We start from the raw sequence: 21,089 nt of genomic DNA, 5'->3' as shown, positions 1-21,089 counted from the left end.
ATATTTTTGGTGCGGCAAAAAACAAAACAAAATAACGACTTATTTAGTGATGGCCGATTTCAAAACACTGCTTCAGGAAGCATCAGAGCATATTGTACCTTTATGGATCTTGAGAGAGGAAATGTCATTGCTCACTATGAAGGCCTCACGGAGCCATCGGATTTCAACAAAAATATCTTAATTTGCGTTCTGAAGATTAACGATTAACTTTGAAATGTGCGTTCTGTGTCAATGTATGTTTTTGTTTTGGTCTGTGTACTCTAAAAAAAAAATGTTGGTTTAAATACAACCCAGTGGGTTTGTCCATTTTCAACTTGGGTTTTTTAATCCAGCGGTTGGGTTAAATCACTTAAATGTTTGCCCAATGTGCTGAGCAGTTTTATTTAACCCAACTATTGTTTAAAAAATGACTATGGCTTAAAATGAAACCCAAAAGAGGTTAGAAAGTAAAAATCGGACACATAATTACTAGAGGCAATAATAATAATCAAAAGGTGAATATTTATTGATAAGAAATTTAATATATGTTTATTGTTTAACTATTAAACTTATTAATAAATGTTCATTTCTAGCATACTTTGGGTTCATTTTAAGCAAGCAATACAGTAATTTTTAAACAATAGTTGAGTTAAACTACCCAGCAGGTTGGGCAAACATTAAACCCAACTGCTGCGTTAAAACAACCCAATCACTGGGTTTGTCCATTTTCAACCCAACTTGGGTTGTTTTTAAGCCAGCATTTTTTTAGTGTGTGATCCCGCCCACCCCAGGTTGCCAGGTTTTGGAAGCCAGCAAACGAACTAGGTCAGATCACAGATTCTACCCGACCTAAAATACCTCTGCATTAAAAAACACTGCATACACATTAGCCATCAACTTACAGTGTCAGACTCGCCTCTTTCCATTGTCATTTGCACTCGCTCCTATTGCGTGTCCTCAATCTGGCAACCCTTGTGAAGGTTGAGTCTGAGGAGGAGAAGGTGGAGAAAACTCTCCAATATTTTGAATTTAGACTACAGTATCCATTTCAACTGCTAGCTGTCAATATTACATACTGCATCTTTAAAAAGTCACCATGAAATCAAAATGGACAATTCTTGTTGGTTTGTTTTTGAAATATTGCAGTATTTATTATAAATGATTTATCCATGCACATTTTTTTTTAAATTCATGTAACATCATAATCTTTAATCAAAGTAACTTCCCTTCCCCCTCTTGCAACGACATCTCTTTTCCGATATTCGTCACAGTAAGGGGAAAAAAAAACTATTGCAACTTCCATTTCATGCCTACTTTAAATTGACCTTGTAAAATGTCTGATGAGCACATTTTTCTTTTATACATTTATTTGTGTGTGTGTGTGTGTGTGTGTGTATGTGTATGTGATTATATATATATATATATATATATATATATATATATATATATATATATATATATAAACAATGATAGTAAACATATTAAAAAGTTATGTTATAGTAACAAGTTCCAGAAGTTTCAATACATTTTAGCATAATTTGGTTACCTTTTAGGAGTACATTAGCTTATGGAGATCGCAAAGCCGGAAATAACAAAATGCAAAATGCAAAAAAAAAAAAACTAAAAACTATTTTGATTTCATGAAGTCTGTAAATTGTGACTTCTTAAAAAAACAAAGATCTCATTATACGTCAGTAAGAGTGTGAATCTTCTCTGTGACACTCAATTGGCTTACTGTGCATCTCAGCTGTCTCAGTGAGAATTGAGGATGAATTGTCTAAACAGTTACTGATCCATCCTGTTCTGGGCCATTATTACCTGCTGTGAGGCCGCTGCTGGACTCACTGAGAGGGGAGGGACAGCGCCACAGCTTGTGCTAACCTCTCATTTCCCTTTCTGGGACAGATGTATCATTTTCTTGTCTCCTGACAAGGTCTGCGTCATAGCAAGGAACTATACAGACTAACACAGCAGCAGATGTTGTTTTGTTATTGTGTATACCATAGATTTTTATGTTTATCTTCTAAAATAGCAACTGTTGAAGAAAATCACATTTGTACAGTTCAGCAATACACTGTATAAGTTATTAAATCTCATCGAGGGACACAAGCATGTCATTCAAAGATGATAAATTGGTTTCTGTACCGCCGTGAGATGAATCATACTGATCTGTATTCAGAGGAAGGTCAAACACACCTCAATTGAAAACCAGTATCAGTCTGGTTCATAATCTACTGGGACTCTCATTGTGTGGCACTCAAGGAGATTAGATCATTCACTGGACACTGAGCTGCTTTAAATTTAATTAAGTTAATAACAACATCGATATAGCTTGTTAATACAGTACAATACTTATGACAATAATTACAACTTTTCTATTATATTTTGATTTTGTGCTGAATTTTTAATAACTAATTTTTTTTAGCTAAAGATTATGGTTCCATCAACACCATACTATTTATATACAGTAGGACCAACCTTTATGTGCAAAATGAAAAAGTTGGTCTTTCATTTACACCGACAGAAGCAGGGCCACTCCTGCCAGAACCCACTTTGCAGGTGGATGGCGTGTTTTGAGATGGAAGCTCCAAATGTAGGTGGGGCCGCGGAGTTTGGTGCGGTACACTGGGCACTTGTAGGTGTTCTTCACTTCCTGCTGGTCGGTGGGTACCGCACGTATGTACAGCACTGGCATGGCCGGAGTCAACTCCTTCAGAACAGCCTCTGATAACAGACCTGAGCAGCTATCCCAGCGGGCACCTGTGGGACGCATCAAGGAATTCAGAGAGCTGTCTATCATTCATGAAATTCACTTCAAAATAGAGTTTATACTCACCCTCTAAGTAGAGTCCATGGATATACGCTCCCTCTCGAGGAGGATGTCCATAATCATCCTTGGTTTTCTTGGTGACGTCCACAGACAGACTCATCCTATCTAAAGGCCACTTGTTTTTCCGAGCTATACTCTGCAGAATCGCTGCAAAACAGAACATTTTCAGCACAATGACAGCAAGACCCCTTTTTGGTTGTGTGTGTTTATGCATGCATTTGTCTCACCTGTGAGAAATGATTGAGGACTAAAGAGTCCTGAGATCCAAACCACAGCAGGAAACACAAAGTCTTGAGTCCACATGTCCAACTCCCGACACTGAGCTAGAATGTCACTAAACCTGCAGAATATGATTTTGCAGACCTTATCACTCAAGCCTACCCTATGTGATACGGTTTAGAGTTTTAGATTTTTTTATTTTTTTATTTTTATAACATGGTTACTGTACCACAGAGCCAGTGTTTTGGTTGAAGGATATGCCAGCCTGCTCCAGCTCTCTGGAACGCTGTCATAGAACAGAGCCATTTGGAGCAGCTCCATGTCCGAAGAAAGACTCAATTCACCCTGTAACATCATGTAAAAAAAAAAAAAAGGCATATATAAGTGAGCAAAGATTTTTACGGAAGAGAATTAGGCCAAGCAATAATAAAAAAAATAAAACCATCTCGAGATTAAAGTTGTTAAATTTCGAGAAAAAAGTCGAGATAAAATGTTGAGAATAATGTCATTAAATTACGAGAAAAAAGTTGTTAAATTACGAGAACAAATTCGTTAAATTACGAATTTGTTCTTATAATTTAACGACTTTTTTCTCGTAATTTAATGACTTTATTCTCAACATTTTATCTCGACTTTTTTCTCGAAATTTAACGAAATTTTTCTCCTAATTTAACGAATTTGTTCTCGTAATTTAACGACTTTTTTCTCGAAATTTAACGAGTTTATTCTCAACATTTTATCGCTCTCATTTTATATATATTTTTTATTTTATATATTTTTTTTTATTTATTACAGAATTTTTACAAAATTATATATAGATATTAACATTCTGGGTTAGTGTTAATAAAGTAGTACTTGAGCCTGTGGGGATATAAAACCATTGAAAATTACATGCCATTACATCATTCATGTTTTCAGGCACAGGGATTGGAGTGATAGCTATGTTACTTTCTTTGTGGTTTCTTTTTAAAATGGTAATATTCTTTGAATGTAGCAAAAAAAAAAAAAAAGTCTCAGTGAACTGAGATAGAAATAATAATAAAAAGATCCATGGAGAAGGCTTGACTCACTGAATATTATTTAAGCATATTAATTATTACATGATTCTTAATAGAGGATACATAGAAACAGAATCAATGATACTTAATACTCATGAGCTATGCCTTCACTGTAGTAAGATTCATTAATTCACATCCTGGTATTTGGTGGACACTTTATTTTTTTGGGGTAAATAAAAAAAAACTACTTCCACATCGAGCTAAAACTGGAACAAAAAGTTAAGAAATTCATGTGGCACATTATTATCAGCTGCACTGATTGTTTTGTCTGGTTTATTGTTCGTCTGGCTCCTACCTTCAGTCCCAGGTCCAGCTCTTTTAAGGATCTGTTTATCTCTGCCAGCAGCAGATTCATTCGCTCACACTCCTGCAGGCACACCAGGATGTAGGGGCTCCTCTCAACAGTCTTGGACATGAGCTCTGCCAGACTATACTCCTCAGGTAACTTCTCCAGCATGTCATCCAGAACACTCTTCACCTGATCAAGGAAGAAGAAAAAACATTAGTAGAAAGCGGCAGAAAACTATTAAGGTTCTATAAAGAACCCACAAACCAATGAGCAGATCAGAATAACATACAACATAAAGTCAGTACCTTTTTAATATCCAATGAACCTTATAGAGAACTCAAAACTGTTCAAAAGTTTAGGGTCAGTAAAAAATTTATACTTTTATTTAGTAAGGATGCATTCAATTAATTAAAAGTGACAGTTAGAATTTTACATCAGATTTCTATTCTGCAAATATTCTCATCATCAGACAATCCTTAAAAAAATAATGTATCATGATTCCAATAAAATAAAATAAAAAAGATCTTGTGACACTGAAGACTGGAGTAATGGCTGCTGAAAATCCAGCTTTGCCATCACATGAATAAATTACATATAAAAAAAAAAAATTAAAATAGAAAACATTTTTAAATTGTAATATTTCTATATTTACCACATTTATCAAATAAATGCATCCTTGATAAGAAACTTATTTAAAAAAAACATTACAAATCTTGTTTTTTAGACACAAACTCGTAATAGTTAGCAAACTGCAACTTTGCACATAGCTTTACCTTCTCCTCTATGCACTGTGTTGCTCCCTCTCCTGTTGATGAGTCTCTAGGCTGCAGTTCCAGTAAAGTTTTGAAAAGGGCATCAGATGTGGCTGTCATAAACTCAATCTCAGCATTAGGGTGCATGCCATAGAGATAGGGGCTCTCCGAGGGCAATCTCTCATCTACGTAGCTGTGATACCCAGTGTAGTCCAGATCAGGAGGCACTGGAAAGCCAGGACACAAGAACAGCTCCCCTTCAAACTGGAGAGAGAGGTTAGGTCACTCTAGAGATCATGGAGTAACTGGAGGATGAGAGGACAGTCTTTTGAGATTCCTATTAGAGGTGTTGAAGCCTAATTGATTAAAATCATCTGGTAGCCAAAAGACTGGCTATCAAAGTCAAGTGACACAACAGGATTGTAGGTCACAAATATGATAATATGGGTCTTTTCTGCACAATATTTTGTCCTGATCAGCCATGTAACATTTCACCAGGCTAACCCTCAGAGCAGTGCTCACTAACAGATGAAGGTGTGTGGTAATCGATAGCAGGGCTGGTGCTGGGCACTGGGAGAGTAATGCAGCTCTGTGGAAAGGCTAAAGGATAAACTGTGTGATTGATGGCTGCTCATCCTGGGGCCTAATGAGACTCACTGAGGAAACATTGCTGGAAAACAGCCTTAATCACCTCGCACAGACACCACTTCAGAACAGACACGCTTAAGATCTCATAAAACTTGAGCGATAAACATATGACATACTGTACACTCTGAACACACAAACAAACATGTGTCTTCAGTATGTGGGAACCAAAAGACATTCAACCCTGTAAATATATAATATATTATAACCTAAGTTGCTTCAGTCAGGGAAATATTACTAGAAATATCAAATTTATTCTTATGTTCATAAAAATCTGTAAAGATTCACCACATCCTGAAGTTTGACACTTTTACTTACTAAAAACTGAAGCTGTCAATCGGGCTACATGTAGAAGATTGTGTACAACAGGTTTTTCAGGAAAGTTTTGATCAGTGATCAGGTTGATAATTTAAAGGCCTTTGAAATTTGCGTATTAAATACAGTGGTGGTCAGAATTATTGGCACCCCTGGTAAATATGATCAAAGATGACTGTAAAAATACATTTGCATTGTTTATCCTTTTGATCTTTAATTCATAAAATTAGCAAAAATCTAACCTTTCATTGAAGGAAAAGAATTGAAAGTGGGGGAAAATGACATTATGAAATAAATGTTTTTTTCCAAAACACGTTGGCCACGATTATTGGCACCCTTTTATTCAATACTTTTTTTTCCTTTTGCCAAGATAACAGCTCTGAGTCTTCTCCAAACTCATCAGGCATTATAGGTGAACACCTGACAAGAGATCAGAGACCATTCCTTCATACAGAATCTCTACAGATACTTCAGATTCCCAGCTCCATGTTGGTGATTCTCGTCTTCAGTTCACTTCACTCATTTTCTTTAGGGTTCAGGTCAGGGGACTGGGATGGACAGGGCAGAAGCAAAATGTATTTTTGTGTTGGTTTTGATGTTTTTTTTGGATCATTGTCCTGATAGAAGATCCAAACACGACCCATTATTGGATTTCTAGCAGAAGCGGTCATGTTTTGATTTTTTTATCTGTTGGTATTTGATAGAATCCATGATACCATGTATCTGAACAAGATGTCCAGGACCTCCAGCAGAAAAATAGGCCCACAACATTAAAAATCCAGCAGTGTATTTAACCGTGGGCATGGGGCACTTTTTATCCATGTGTGCACCAAACCCATCTGGTGGTTTTGCTGCCAAAAAGCACTTTTTTTAAGTTTCATTTGACCATAGAAGCTGGTCCTGTTTGCAGTTCTAGTCTTGTCCGACAACTGAATATGCTGAAGATTGTTTCTGGATGAGAGCAGAGGATTTTTCTTGAAAACCTCCCGAACAACTTGTAGGAATGTAGGTGCTGTTTGATAATTTTAGGCTTTCTGAGACTCAAGACTCAACTAATCTCTGCAATTCTCCAGCTGTGATCCTTGTAGAGTCTTTGTCCACTCAAACTCTCCTCCTTACTTCACATTAGGACGATTTAGACACACGTCCTCTTTCAATAATTTTTAATGCTTTAGCTATTTTCTTACAGCTACTTTCTATATTGTGAATCTCAACAATCTTTTGCTGCACATCAGAACTATATTCTTTGGTTTTACTCGTTGTGATCAATGATTAAGGGAATTTGACTTTTGTGTTTCCTCATGTTAATACTCCTGGAAGTCATGGCTGGACAATTTCATGTTCTTGATCACCCTGGTGTGCTAAAAAAAGAAAAATGTAAATATGAATGGGAATATACTTCAGAGATATTTTACTCAAAAAATTCTAGGGGTGCCAATAATTGTGGCCAACGTGTTTTGGAGGAAATAATTTCTCTCATAATGTGATTTCTCCCCACTTTCAATTCTTTTCCTTCAATGAAAGGTTAGATTTTTGCTAATTTTATGAATTAAAGATCAAAAGGATAAACAATGCAGATTTATTTTTTACAGTCATCTTTGATCATATTTACTAAGGGTGCCAATAATTCTGACCACCACTGTATGATGTAGTGAGGTTTATAGAGTTACAACATTCATTCTCTTTTTTTATCTGTGCTTTAATACTGTATCACAAGGAAAATTGTGTAATGTAATGTAGATCCTCACCACTAGAGAGCCCCATACAGCTACAGTATTTACATGTACAACAAACTTGATTTATGTTCAGTGGTAGTTGCCTGAGGTCAGTAAACAAGCATTTATAATCTCATGTTAAAATGATTTTGTCTGCAGTACATGAAAGAAGCACATAGATAAGACTAGATAAATCTAGATTAAATCTACAGTCCCTCTAAAAATCTGCTGAAAACCTATGTAAGCCCGATTTCATCGCTGAAAAGGTATTTGAAAAGGTAATTCTGACTTTATATGACACAAATGTGACTACTATCTTTTTCTGTAATCTGTTTTACTCAGATGTATGCTATATCAGACAATTAGACTATTCCTTGCTATTGCAATTATTTCTTGCTTCTACGACACATTTACACTGTAAAATGTTTCCACTTAAAAAATCCTCTGGTAATCTCCAGTGTCTCACCTACAGCACATCTTCATACAAGCTGCTTATATCCTTTTCTGAGCAATCCTTGACCTTTGTGGCGCCTCATTATGGCACTCATTGTGGCACTTTTGTTGTAATATCCGTCACTTGTAAGTTGCTTTAGATAAAAGCATCTGCTAAATGAGTGTACATAAATGGTTCTCAACCTTTTTGACATGAAGGCCCAACACAATATTCAAAGGCCTTCTATGTAATATTAACAGAACTATAACTATAATATACAGGGTTTCTGCAGGTTATATGACGATAAATTAAGACTTTTTAAGACTAAGTAAAGAAAATTAAGGAATAAAAGGGAACTCAGTATGTCAATATGTTGTCTAAATGTAAATGTCTAGGGAGAAACACAATGAGTTGTATTAGCAATACTTCAGAGTTTGAAAATACAACTTATTCAACAGATATCCATTACTTTTTCCATTCATGTCACACACAAAAAAGAAAGAAAGAAAGAAAGAAAGAAAGAAAGAAAGAAAGAAAGAAAGAAAGAAAGAAAGAAAGAAAGAAAGAAAGAAAGAAAGAAAGAAAGAAAGAAAGAAAAAAAGAGAGAAAGAAAGGGGAAAAAAGAAGAATCACTGAAATCACTCTGCTCAAAACCACTGGAATATGGAAATAATTTACTCTATTTACTCTATGAATTTACTCTACCTTCTAATCAAAAAAAAAAGAAAAGAAAAGAAAAATTATGTTCTTTCTGTTTGTCCAGTGCAGGTTCTTAAATCAAGATGTCTTGAATTGTGAAATTGATTACATGAAGTGAGTTTATGAATAAAATAAGAACAAATATCTACCAATGGGCTCAGAAAAATCAACTTAATTCAAAGGGAATTTGTTCTTGTTTTAAGCTAAACTCACTTCATTTTGTTTAGTTTTTCAAAACTTTAAATTAGGGGTGTCGCGATATCCCGATATTGACGATAATCGTGATAATCAAAACATGAAAAATATGACACATAAATAATCCAGCGCCAGTACCTGGTTGATATCCCAAAGTACAATAGGTTGCGGTATTTCACCTTAACGCTGCCATCTGACATAAAACAGAAGAAGATGAAGGGCGCGCAGCTGCTACTGCCATGCAAAATTATTTTTCATCTACGTTAATTATGTGAAAAGTGAACAGCACAAGTAAGATAGGATAGCTACATCATAAGATGCGCAATATATCAGGAGACATGGAGTGGGTCAGACATGATTTTGACCACTTCATTAAGTTTTGTTTTGAAGAAAGCCTTTCTTTAAAGTGATTTTCGTTTAGTATATATTGTATCTTTATTTTAATCAATGTTTCATCAACCAATTGCCTGGACTTAATAAATAAGTAGCAAATATAGCAGACAATATAATGGAGGTGCCGGCGCGATCACTTGCATTGCACGTGAACTGGAGCATGTCTCATAAATGAACTGAAACTCAGCGTAGTATAGTCTGCTTGCCTCACAGACATGAGAAATATATCTATAGAAAACTTGAAATGTCTACTTTTAAACTAAACATTTTAAAAGAAATGGGCTACTCTCTCTGATTATGTAATCTGTATGAAATGTACATTTAAAAATACAGAGACGTTTTGAATGATTTAACATGAGGAGAATTAACACACCATTTTGACAGTATATGGTTTGTCTGTGTTCAAGCCATCTTGTTTATTTTCCTAAGGATAATGTATATTTATAATGCTATGCATAGCATGTATCACTAGAATACATTAAAATAAAATAATATTCTACCTCTAAATAAAATCACACAGCATGGTCTTTAAAATGTGCATCAGAAAATCTTTTCAGTTCTTTCAGGCAGTGTTTTTCACTCAAATTCGCTTGAAATCAGATAAACTAAATGCTTGTCTTCTTTCAGAAAAATGTGCTAAAGACAGAGAATGCAAAAAGTAAAAATTATTATGCCTTGTGTTTATCAGTTGTTTGTTTATCAGTATCTGATTACTCTTAAGTGTGGTTGTTGTATGCAATGGTGTGATTCACTGACTTAAATGTTTCTATAGATATTGTGATATATCGATATTGTGAATTCTTTTGGCCACGATAACCGTGGTGTGGAAAATCTGATATCGTGACAGCCCTACTTTAAATAAAGATGTATTTATTTGAGATGCAAATGTAAAATAAAGATGTTTAGATACATGTATTGGAAAAAAAGGACAAAAATACTGAGGAAGCACATAATTTTTTGCAATGGATGCAACATTTAATGCCATAACTTCATGAATTTAAGACTTTCTGCTCTAATTTAAAACCTTTTTAAGGCCTTAATTTGTGTAAGGGTGAATTAAGACTTTAAAACCTACAGAAACCCTGTATGCAGTGATGGGAATAACGGCGTTATAAATATACGGCGTTACTAACGCCGCTACTTTTTTCAGTAACGAGTAATCAAACTAATTACTTTTTCTCCCGTTAAAACGCCGTTACCGTTACTGACAAAAAAAATGCAGCGTTACTATAATTGAGCTCACTGAAGCGGTTTTCATCCGAGTAAGCTCTCTCTCAGCCATAGGACCTGCAAAGTTTTTTTCTCTGGTGTGTGCTGCGGTAAGTCATACACAAATATAATTTTAAACTGATAATAATGTACGATGCGCTGTGTGTGTCTGTCAGAGCATGCGTGCGAAGCGCGAGCTCAAACCAGAATACCCTTTTTGATGCTTGATCGAAAATATGTGAAATGAGTTTTTTTTTTCTTTTTCTAGTCAACTAGTAGTTGTTCATTTAAGCTATTAGTTGACTAATCACATTTATATTAATTTAATTTCTTAAATACTGGAGATAACCATAATAAGGAGCGTTTACATAATAAAGGCTATATAGCACTCAATGGCACGCATAATTGCCATAAAGAACCGGCAAAAGTAATGATTATGAGTGTGAAAAAAACAGTAAGAAGACATTTTAATTGTTTATTAATAAAGTAATGTTTTCTGAACCAGTGTTGGCTGCAAAGATGAAGTTGACATTGCTGATTCTCATTGCTGATCATCTGCTCATATGGACGTGCCTGAGATAATGCATTATCTACATTTCATTCGGATTAGGCTACATAATCAGAATAGCCTCTTTCTTTTCGTTTTTAATAACTTCATTTTCGTTAAAGTAGATATTTCAAGCATTCTATAGATATATTTCTTATGTCTGCGAGGCAAGCAGCCTCTCAGTTTCGGTTCATTTAAGACGCGCTCCGGTTCACGCGCCAGTGATCGCGCCCGCGCCTCCATATCATGATTTTATTGTCTGCTATATTTGCTCGTTACATATTAAATCAAAGCAATTGGTAGATGAAACATTGATTAAAATTAAGATACAATTTTTACTAAACAAAATTCACTTTAAAGAAAGGCTTTCTACAAAGCAAAACTTAATGAAGTGGTAAAAATCTTATCTGACCCACTCCATGTCTCCCGATATATTTGCGCATCTTATGATGCATCTTACTCATGCTGTTAACTTTTCATAATCGAATAAATGGATTTAAAACATAACATAGGACTATTTAAACATAAATATGAAACTACGTTTTCTTTAATGGCTACCAACGTATAGTACAGTACAGAGAAATTTCATGTCATGAGGAAGAGCGGATCATGTGTCAGGAGTCGCATCAAGAATAATTTATTCTTAGACTTATATGCAATATTTGGCATATTTTTATTTTTATTTTATTTTTTTAAAGTAACGCAATAGTTACTTTCCCTGGTAATTAGTTACTTTTATAATGATGTAACTCAGTTACTAACTCCGTTACTATTTGTGAGAAGAAAATAGTAACTATAACTAATTACTTTTTTAAAGCAATGTGACCAACACTGCCTGTATGTATTACCAAACTTTATTATTTACAAAAAATGACAGTGTCGATATAGGTAAATTAATTAACTACAACTCATTTTGTGATTGCATAAGTTTCAAGTATGTTCTTCAATTAAAACTAATGTTATTGAGGGGGGAAATAAGTATATATTGATTGTATGTCTCTCTAGCATTTTAATTAGGTTAGATTGTTGGTCCCACTTTATATTAAGTGTCTTTAACCACTATGTACTAAGATTTAAATTAATAATTTGATACAATGCACTTTATTATGTACATACATGTTTTATATTGAACTTATTTATTTTTTTAACAAACAAACAAACAAAAAACCTGCATTTAATTACTTCCTGCTGCCCCTTTGGAAGTTAATTTCTTAGTTTGATGAGCCAATGCTTGAGCAACTTCAAATTCTACCTCATAAACATTTGTTATCAGCTATATGGCTTTGAAATGTACATTAATTATGTTTTAAAACAAAATCAGATGCTATAATAGTGTGATTTGATGCAGTATATTGCAGTGCTCTGAATGTCTTTACCATCTTGGGATTGATGAACTCCTGGAGGTATGTACGGCAGAGCTTCCTGTCCCACTCATCAGTGATGTGACCTCCGTATATGATCTCTCCAAACAGATAACACAGATCCTCCCATGGTACCTGAGCCACACATATTAGCACACCAAAATGTCAAATCTCCAGCTCAAACTGATCCCTCAGCGTCCTGCATTTAATAACCACAGCACTATTTTTAGCCAGGTTTGCAAGATCCATCATAGAAAAAACATGGTTAAAGCTGCTACAAGGGCTTTCTGCTAAACTGTGAAACATGGATGTATGGTTCTGATCACAAGTATAAGGTGAGGGACTGATGCTGCATACTGGGAACATCCTATAGCAATGCTTTTCATTTAAAATGGCTCTCATATACTATACCAGACAAAAGGACAATCCACTTAACGTATAATTCAACCAAAGATCAAGCTCTTCCTGATCTCATGCTGTGCTTGGCTTAAGCCTGACCTGAGAAAAGAGCGTATGATGTGTAATTGTAAAGGATAGAAGAACAAGTGAGCGTGTGTCTTATAACCGATGACAGACGCTAGAGGTTCACCATCATTTGTACCTGTATTGTTTTGCAAATTGCTTCTTTCATCAGCTCTAATTGCAGTGATCACTTATAAAGCGTTGTAAGGTGTCACGCACAACGCGTGTAATTACATTTAGCATGACGCTTCATTTGCCGCCTAATGAATCCTCAGTGTACGCACATACAGGTTACTGTTTTGTTAACATAATGAAGGACATTCATTTTTTTGGAGGGGAGGGGCGAAATCTAAAGCCGCCATAATTGGCTGGAACCAGAGTAATGCTGGAAATGAAAAACATGATTTTGTGGATGAGATTGTGATTGTTGGCATTGTGTTATGAAATTATACCGCACTCTGGGAAAAGAGATGTTTGACATTGAGATTTTATTTAATTTACAAACAGCTCAGAGTTTGTCACTGAAACTTTACACAGAATTCTCCAGGCTTAAAGTAAGTAGATATTGAGATTTATTATTTGAGCTTTAGTTGTCTAACCCCCGGTTTCACAGACAAGGCTTATGTCTAGCCCCAGACTAAAATGCATGTTTGACCTGTTTAACTGAAAGCAACTTGCTCTGACAAATCTTAAAATATGTCAGTGCCATTGTTTTGTCTCAAAAATGCACACCAGTAACGTTTTTTCTAAGGCACATTTATAAAAGCTACTTAAATGCCCTAATTGAACTAAAGCCTAATCCTGGCTTAATCTAAGAGTGTACTCACACTGGGCACAGTTGCCTTGTACTGTGCCCAGTTCGCTGAACAACAACAATCGAGCCATGGCATGGGACAAGGCAACCGTGCCTAGTTTGAGTATGGAGCGATCACTCTAGTTAAACAAAACAGACTTTGGGGGTCAATTGTGCTCGGGCATGGTTCAGACCGCCTAGTGTGAGTACACCCTAAACCCTGTCTGTGAAACCAGGCCTAAATTTATATATAAGTCCATGTGTGCTTTTTTTCGCAAAAACCTCCACTTCTTTGGACAAAAAGACATAGTAAAACGTCCATTTCTGTCAGTTTTACAGCAGCAAAAGGAACACTATTGTGTTTACTTGCTACTCTAGAAATCCTGTCATTGCCACTGTAACACTGGACAAAACATAAGAAAAACTTGCAGCTCGGCAATTAAAAGCCGGATCATACGCACATCGTCATTCGTCTTGAGATCATATGATTCGATTTGCATCTTCCGACTGGTTCTTCTGTGGACTTAAGCCGAGCTCACACTAGAGGAGTTTTTAAATCCTAACCGAATATGAAATCTGGTTGCAGCACACATATAATGGGAATCTTCACAGATTTTATTCTCACAAATCTCAAACAGGCACACACTACAAAATTTCAAATTTGTAGCGCAGCACACACTTCAGGATATTGTTAAGATTATCATACCCAGAAGAGCTTCACGTGATTTCATTGGGAAGCGGATGTAAACATATTCGTCACTGAGATAAAAAGGTATGTTTACATTTGCTAGCAGCTTTCTACACTCAGCTTTTCTCTTTGTCTGTACGGTTGTCTCATGTTTTTTGAAGACACGTTATTCAAGAAGTTGTGTTGTTGCAACACTTCAATGCACCGTTCCGCCATCTCCACTGTCCAACGGATACAGCAGTTAGTTTTGCGGTCGCAATTTTAAATGTGCTCTCATTCACTTCTCTCATTGGCTGTTGTTAAAGAACTGATGTAATCTTCCAGATTTAAAATCCTAAATATCAAACATGTTTGATATGATCGGGGCGGCCCCGATTTGTGTGAGAGTAGATTGTGAGGTGCAAGATTCGATCTGTGAACGCCTCACATTACCAGATAATCTGCGCCGAACATCGGAGCCGATCAATGTCCTTGACAAGATTTTTTCTCCGATTCTCGGGAGGGGAAAATCGGGCATAAATCGGCCTAAAATTCCTGTAGTGTGAGCCAGGCATTAGAGGCTTTTGCTGACAAGGGAAGTGGTGTTTAGCGGTTTCTGCCAACAAACCGGTATTTCTCAATGGACTGACGCTGGGATTTAGCGGATTTAAAGCAAAAGTATTTGTTGAACGTATACTATGTGCGGAGAGCATACGCTCATTATCTTTTTTGAAAACAATTGTCCTGCTTAATATTTTTGTGGAAACCGTGATACATATTTTCAGGATTCTTTGAAGAATGAAAAGGTAATTTATTTGAAATAATTTTTTTTAAACAATCATCTTTTGTAAAATTATAAATGTCTTTGTTACTTTTGATCAATTTAATTCATCCTCGCTGAATAAAAGTCACCGATATTATGATGTAATCATTGTATTTTTTTCATCAGGGTAATGAATCCTGTTATCTTACTTTAGTATTGGCCTCCAGGTAGTTGTACAGGACACTGGCAGCAATGGTCAGATCTCCATTGTTGAATGGGTATATTTGGTTCCAACCCAGAGGCCCAAACTTCCTCCTCTCACTCACACAGGCATGGAAATAACACAGTGAGAACACAAGTCCTTTAAACTCCTGCTCATAAGAACACATTTCCAGAGTATCCTGTAGGACAGAAATGAGGAGATGATGAACAAATTAACAATAATTACACCAAGTCAAAAGTTTGGAAACCTCATTCTTTAGTCACCTCATTCTAAGTTATTACTACATTCCACTTTTTTTGAATAATAGTAAAGTCAAAGCAAAACACCTGATTAGTTCACATGTGAATTTATTGATTTTGTCTGTGTGGGAAGTGTGTAAAAACCTGGGTAAAGTTGTCTAGAGCGGCATGCAGGCAGGAGTTCATGCCAGTGGGCGGTTCAGTCGTGAGTTTGAGGCTATTCTCCAGGATGGTGCGAGGGATCAGGTGCTCATGGGGGCTGGGGACCGGTTCTCCACTCATAAACACTCTGTAGTTTGAGTGAGCACTGCTGCCTGTGTTCTCCAACAGCTCCTCCAGATGACCCAACCACTGCGGCAGCAGGTGAACATTCTGAAACAGAAAAATTAATAAACATATAAAAACCATATAATGCCATTATAAAGGCCTGTTCACACCAAGGACAATACCAAGGATAATGATGAAGATATAGTTGTAAAAATCGTTCAAAATTTAAAAGACTATCAGAGTCCACACCACAACTATAACGATAAGTTATAGACGAAGAGAAACAATAGCGTTGCAATCACTTTCACAACTTTTTTTTTTTTCCAAGTGATGAATGATAAAAAGAGGCATTTTTGGCAATACACTCTCGATTATAAATTCGTTATGCACTGTTCTTTGGAATACTTGAATTTGATTGGTCAAACTTGGCATCAAGTGGTAAAATATTTCTGAATAATGACCGCTGTCATTATTCTGTCATTACTTGTCTTGTGTAGGGCGATATATATACTATATAGCATATCTCAACTGCTTGATTGCTTGTATTGTCGTAAAATGTGAACTATATTATCGCCCAGCTCTAATCTGCTAAATGCAAGTATAAGGAATAAAGATAATATTAAGAAATTGTAAACATTAATATAATAATTTTCTGTAAAGCTGATTTGAAACAATGTTGTGAAAAGCGCTATTTAAATTCATTTGACTTGACTTGACATTTATTCTATTTGTAGTTTTAAAGTCTTCTCCAGGTTAGTATGCATGTATTGTACTGTAGGTTGGTTTAGTAAGAAATGTACCAAAAATGTTTTACCTGCAATATAACCCAGTGTCCATTTTTAGCTGCGGTCTCCAACACTTTCTCAGCCACAATCTCTTGTCCTTGACCCAAGGACACATTATGGAGATTCCCCAGGTCTGTGGTAAAGCCAAGTTTCAGCCCTAGCAAATAAATATGATTGGGTTTATACTCTGATTACATTACAAGTTTGGCTAAGTGTCTTGTGTAAATTGTTATTCTGTGTACCAAGTATTTCTACATCCTTGACAGGGTTGACTCCAGGAGAAAGGATGAAGAACACCGGTGTAGAGGGACTGCACTCCTCAAAACACTTTTCAAACTCCATTCGACCAACATCCATATACTTGGAGCCCAAACTGTCCTCAATAAAATTTCTGTTATGGTATAAATGTCAGAAAATATTTACAGTCAGATAATATTTAAAGGCCAAAACATTGTTTCAAACCAGGCCAGCTACAGCTGATTTTAAAGTTAAATTTTAGACTGATATTGGTTGTTTTCTGATGGTTCTCTAAAGCACGCTCATTACCGGAGAGCGTAGGTCATCCTGTCAGGCCGAATGGCTCTGAGAATGATGAGTCTCTGGAGGGGGCTCTTATTCTTCCAGTCCTGAGGGAGACGTTCTCTTTCTGGACACTCCGACTCCACCAGTTTCCTCCAACGTTTGGCAGAACCCTCCACATCCCTGTCCAGGCCCCTGAATGCATCCAGCATGGACAAGCTCTGCAGTGAAATAAGATTTAGCACTTAAAAAAATGAACAATATTCAAAAATTCAGCAAATTACAATTCTTCAAAATTATTTAAAACATTACAATATTATCTGTATTTATAGCATATATCCTGCATATATTTTCTATAAATATTCACACTATGACTTACAATAAGAACTCTTGTACACTTGTACAGGAATAGTTAACACAAAAATGGAAATTATTATATTCTTAGCCCCACTTTGTTCTATCCCTGTACTGTTATTTTTTGTGGATCACAAAATGAGTAATATTGAAGAATTTTTAAGGTTTGTAAATACATGTAAATATATATTTATAGAATTTAATTATTTGGTGAACTACACCATTAAAATAAAGGTTCTTTATTGGCTCTTTGGATCACTTTATAAAAAAAAAAAAAAAAGCTTATTTTTGAGAAACCATATTTATTGTAAAAAACAAACAAACAAACAAAAAACATAAAATGAACTGAATCATATTATGTTTAGGTTTAATTTTATACTATGAAGTTTTATACAAGTAACAGATAATTGTTTTTAGGTATTTAAATAATTTGGAGTAAAGACAATATTAAAGACAATTATTTTAATTATTTTATTTAGTACACAACATGTCTTTATAACACTTAATATTTTAGGGGGGTCCTTCACAATAAATTGTTTGAAAAACTTATTTAGAGGTTGAAAAGGTGCTTCCGACTAATAATTATCTAAAAGGCAATGCTAAGTGACATCAGACCTCATGAAAGAGAGTGATTTCCAGGAACAGGCAGTTCTTACCCTAATGGCACTCCAGGCCTGTGGAGACAGGAAGCTGACGGGACTGCTGTGACAAACTTCTACAGGAAAGTGCAGCAGAAGTTCCAGGTCCTGAGCCTCAATGGAGCCCCTCATCAGAAGAATCTAAATAAAACACCAGAGGCGCAAAGTAATGAGGACATTAGACCTCAGGTCTGTTAAATACAGATGTCCCCCATCCATCAGAGAAGGACAAGCGGGTCCCGGAACAGCTTTACTCTGTTTGATGTGGATGTGTGAAGGACAGGCAGTGGAGACAGACAGCAGCAGGGAAAACAGGTGCTGTCCTGACAGGTATTTGCATTCTGCCACCGCAGCCCACCCTCCTGTCAGAGCTGACCAGTTGAGGGAGAGGGGTGCCTGGGCTGTGAGAGTTAATCAATAGGAACGGACCCGACTCCACTGACAGGGCCTAATGGAACTTAATGTAAGGGCAGAAATGTGGAGTGATTGATGTGAATGACAAAGTGCAGGAGGAGGAAGGGAGGAGGTGGTGGTGGGTGGATAGGAGGTGTTTCTATTCTGCCGGTGTCCCGTCCCACTCACCTGGAGGGCGGTGTGGGTGAGGAAGGTAAGTCGGTCCCTCTGGAAGAGCCCCTGGCAGGTGTACTGAAGGGCCGATCGGGTGATGGCCTCGGTCAGAAATGAAACACGCACCGACACATCTTCATCACATGGAGCTCTCGCAATGGCTTTGAGGAACACTTTGTTGAAGGCCTGAATTGTAAAAGATGATTCAAAATAGCAACATTACTCGAACAATTCACAAATAACATCATTTTCATTCACTGATTTACATCCAACAAATCTTTTTGAAACTAAAAGTACAATCAGTACTTTAACTGCCTTTGAGATAAATGGCAATGATAATGCTGTTTTCAACAGGTACACTGGACTTCCTTCCAATGGTGATATTGCCAATATGCAGTTTTATAATACTAGTATTATATTATGTTTTATTTACTGTAAAGTAAATCATGTGATGATGACATCTTCCTCAGTATTTTTGTCCCGTTTTCCATTACAAATACATAAAAACATTCTTAAATCAAGATACATTCCCCTGAGAAGTAAAATTACTTAATATACTGACTTGTTTTCTGGGGAAAAAAAAAATCATCAAAATTAAGTGAGTTTAAGCTTAAAACAAGAACAAATATCTGCCAATGGGGTCAGAAAAATAATCTTGTTTTCACTTTGATTTTTAGTTTATTTTTCTGTTCCCATTGTTAGATATTTGTTCTTATTGTTAGCTTATTGCCATTAAGGAGTATGAGGGTGAAATTAGAATAGAATATGCCACCGCTACGTTTACATTACGCCTCCACTGTCATTTTGCTTTTTATAGAAATGAAAACCATTTAATTCAGTTGGATAACAGTCGCTTTAATCCCATCCAGCTCATCCTACACAAGCTGCAGAGTCATACGTAGTGCAGCGGGAATAAGAGTTTACTAATCTCGTGATGAGAGAAAGTGATAAGACAACTGACAAGACCATGGCGGAGGATTTGTCGTACAACAGAGCCTAAGCGTCTGACAAATGTCTAATCTTGTAAAATGCACGCTCAGCAGCTCCGCTCCCTATTCACAGAGTATGCGCGATTGCAAAATCGAGAGTAAAACGCGAGCGTGCATTCGAACGCGATTTTAATACCTTGAGGATTTATTAGAACAGACTACTTTCACAAACATAAAAAAAAATAAATAAATTTTGAACAGTAGTGTAGGTACTGTGCAGTAAATATTCAGGGCAACAGCTGTACATTTTCACTTTTTCTAGTGTAGTGTGTTACCTTGAGGGAGTATTGGTACATGGGGTTAACATTGTGGAGTTCTTTAATAGTGAAGTAGAGTAGGGCGGCTCTCTCAGCCGCTGGCCGGTAGAGATCTCGTGCCTCATTGGCCTTTATCTCGTTCTCTCGAGCTGCGATAGCCTGTGTAAACAGCACACCATTGTTGAGATATCCAACAAGATGCAAGTTCTCAAATTAAACTATACAACAATTATACAAAAATTGTATACAAAATCATGGTAGTTTTTTTTTCCATATTTCAGTGTTGCAATTACACTTGTCAGTTTATTATCCAACCATTTCAGTTTTAAACACCTATTAGACCTGAGCAAACAACAACAATAGACAGAATGCACGTGATGTCACCATCGGCCACAGTGACTACGGTTACGCCCACTTTCGCAGATTGCCCTATTAAATCCAGTCATGCAGCAGGCTCTTTTGCCACTCATTCTGGCTGAGGGGGCGTGTTCCAGTAGGAAAGTGACGTCAATGCATAGCTGAGGTAAATGGACAGTGAGTATCATACCTTGTTATGGATGTGTCTGGCTGTGTTCTTAGTATATTCTAGCTGTTCCACTAAGGCTGTATCTCGCAGGAAGTTTCCCTCTGCCACGGACAGTTTGCTCAGGAGCTCATCCTCTAGTCTCTTCAGCTCAATCTGACACAAGTTCTGCTGAGTGTTCAACTCCAACTGAAGTCATCAAAGATGGACAATGTTAGTACTTGGTAAAGACAGTTTGTTTTGTTAAAATTACATTTTAGAGATTACATTTAATATTCAATAGGACAAATATATAAAACAATGTAAAAGAAAAAAAAAAAAAAAGGGGGGGGGGGGCATTCACAATTATTTCAATTTATTCATTTATAAAAATGTAAGATTCAGGTTTGAAAATCTCCCTAAGA

At 36.2% G+C, this 21,089-nt stretch overlaps 1 protein-coding gene across 1 annotated transcript in view; it reads right to left on the bottom strand.

The window, feature by feature from the left end:
• Positions 1-2,491: 2,491 nt before the first annotated feature.
• si:dkey-233k19.3 (dynein axonemal heavy chain 11) overlaps positions 2,492-21,089 on the bottom strand; it is an 87,453-nt gene continuing 68,855 nt past the window's right edge. The window contains exons 67-82 of the mRNA XM_067393228.1: positions 20,710-20,874; positions 20,181-20,321; positions 18,932-19,102; positions 18,368-18,490; positions 17,385-17,578; positions 17,081-17,229; positions 16,868-16,995; positions 15,931-16,158; positions 15,534-15,725; positions 12,655-12,774; positions 5,149-5,391; positions 4,382-4,564; positions 3,258-3,373; positions 3,037-3,149; positions 2,816-2,956; positions 2,492-2,739 (exon numbers count right to left, since the gene is read on the bottom strand). Of these exons, the coding sequence (XP_067249329.1) occupies positions 2,492-2,739; positions 2,816-2,956; positions 3,037-3,149; positions 3,258-3,373; positions 4,382-4,564; positions 5,149-5,391; positions 12,655-12,774; positions 15,534-15,725; positions 15,931-16,158; positions 16,868-16,995; positions 17,081-17,229; positions 17,385-17,578; positions 18,368-18,490; positions 18,932-19,102; positions 20,181-20,321; positions 20,710-20,874 (2,655 nt within the window). The remainder of the gene's footprint in view (positions 2,740-2,815; positions 2,957-3,036; positions 3,150-3,257; positions 3,374-4,381; positions 4,565-5,148; positions 5,392-12,654; positions 12,775-15,533; positions 15,726-15,930; positions 16,159-16,867; positions 16,996-17,080; positions 17,230-17,384; positions 17,579-18,367; positions 18,491-18,931; positions 19,103-20,180; positions 20,322-20,709; positions 20,875-21,089) is intronic.

Source organism: Chanodichthys erythropterus, chromosome 2 (assembly GCF_024489055.1).
Source record: "Chanodichthys erythropterus isolate Z2021 chromosome 2, ASM2448905v1, whole genome shotgun sequence".
Lineage (NCBI taxonomy): Eukaryota > Metazoa > Chordata > Actinopteri > Cypriniformes > Xenocyprididae > Chanodichthys > Chanodichthys erythropterus.
The sequence above is the reverse complement of the archived record's forward strand: the minus strand, read 5'-3'. Positions and strand labels throughout refer to the sequence as shown.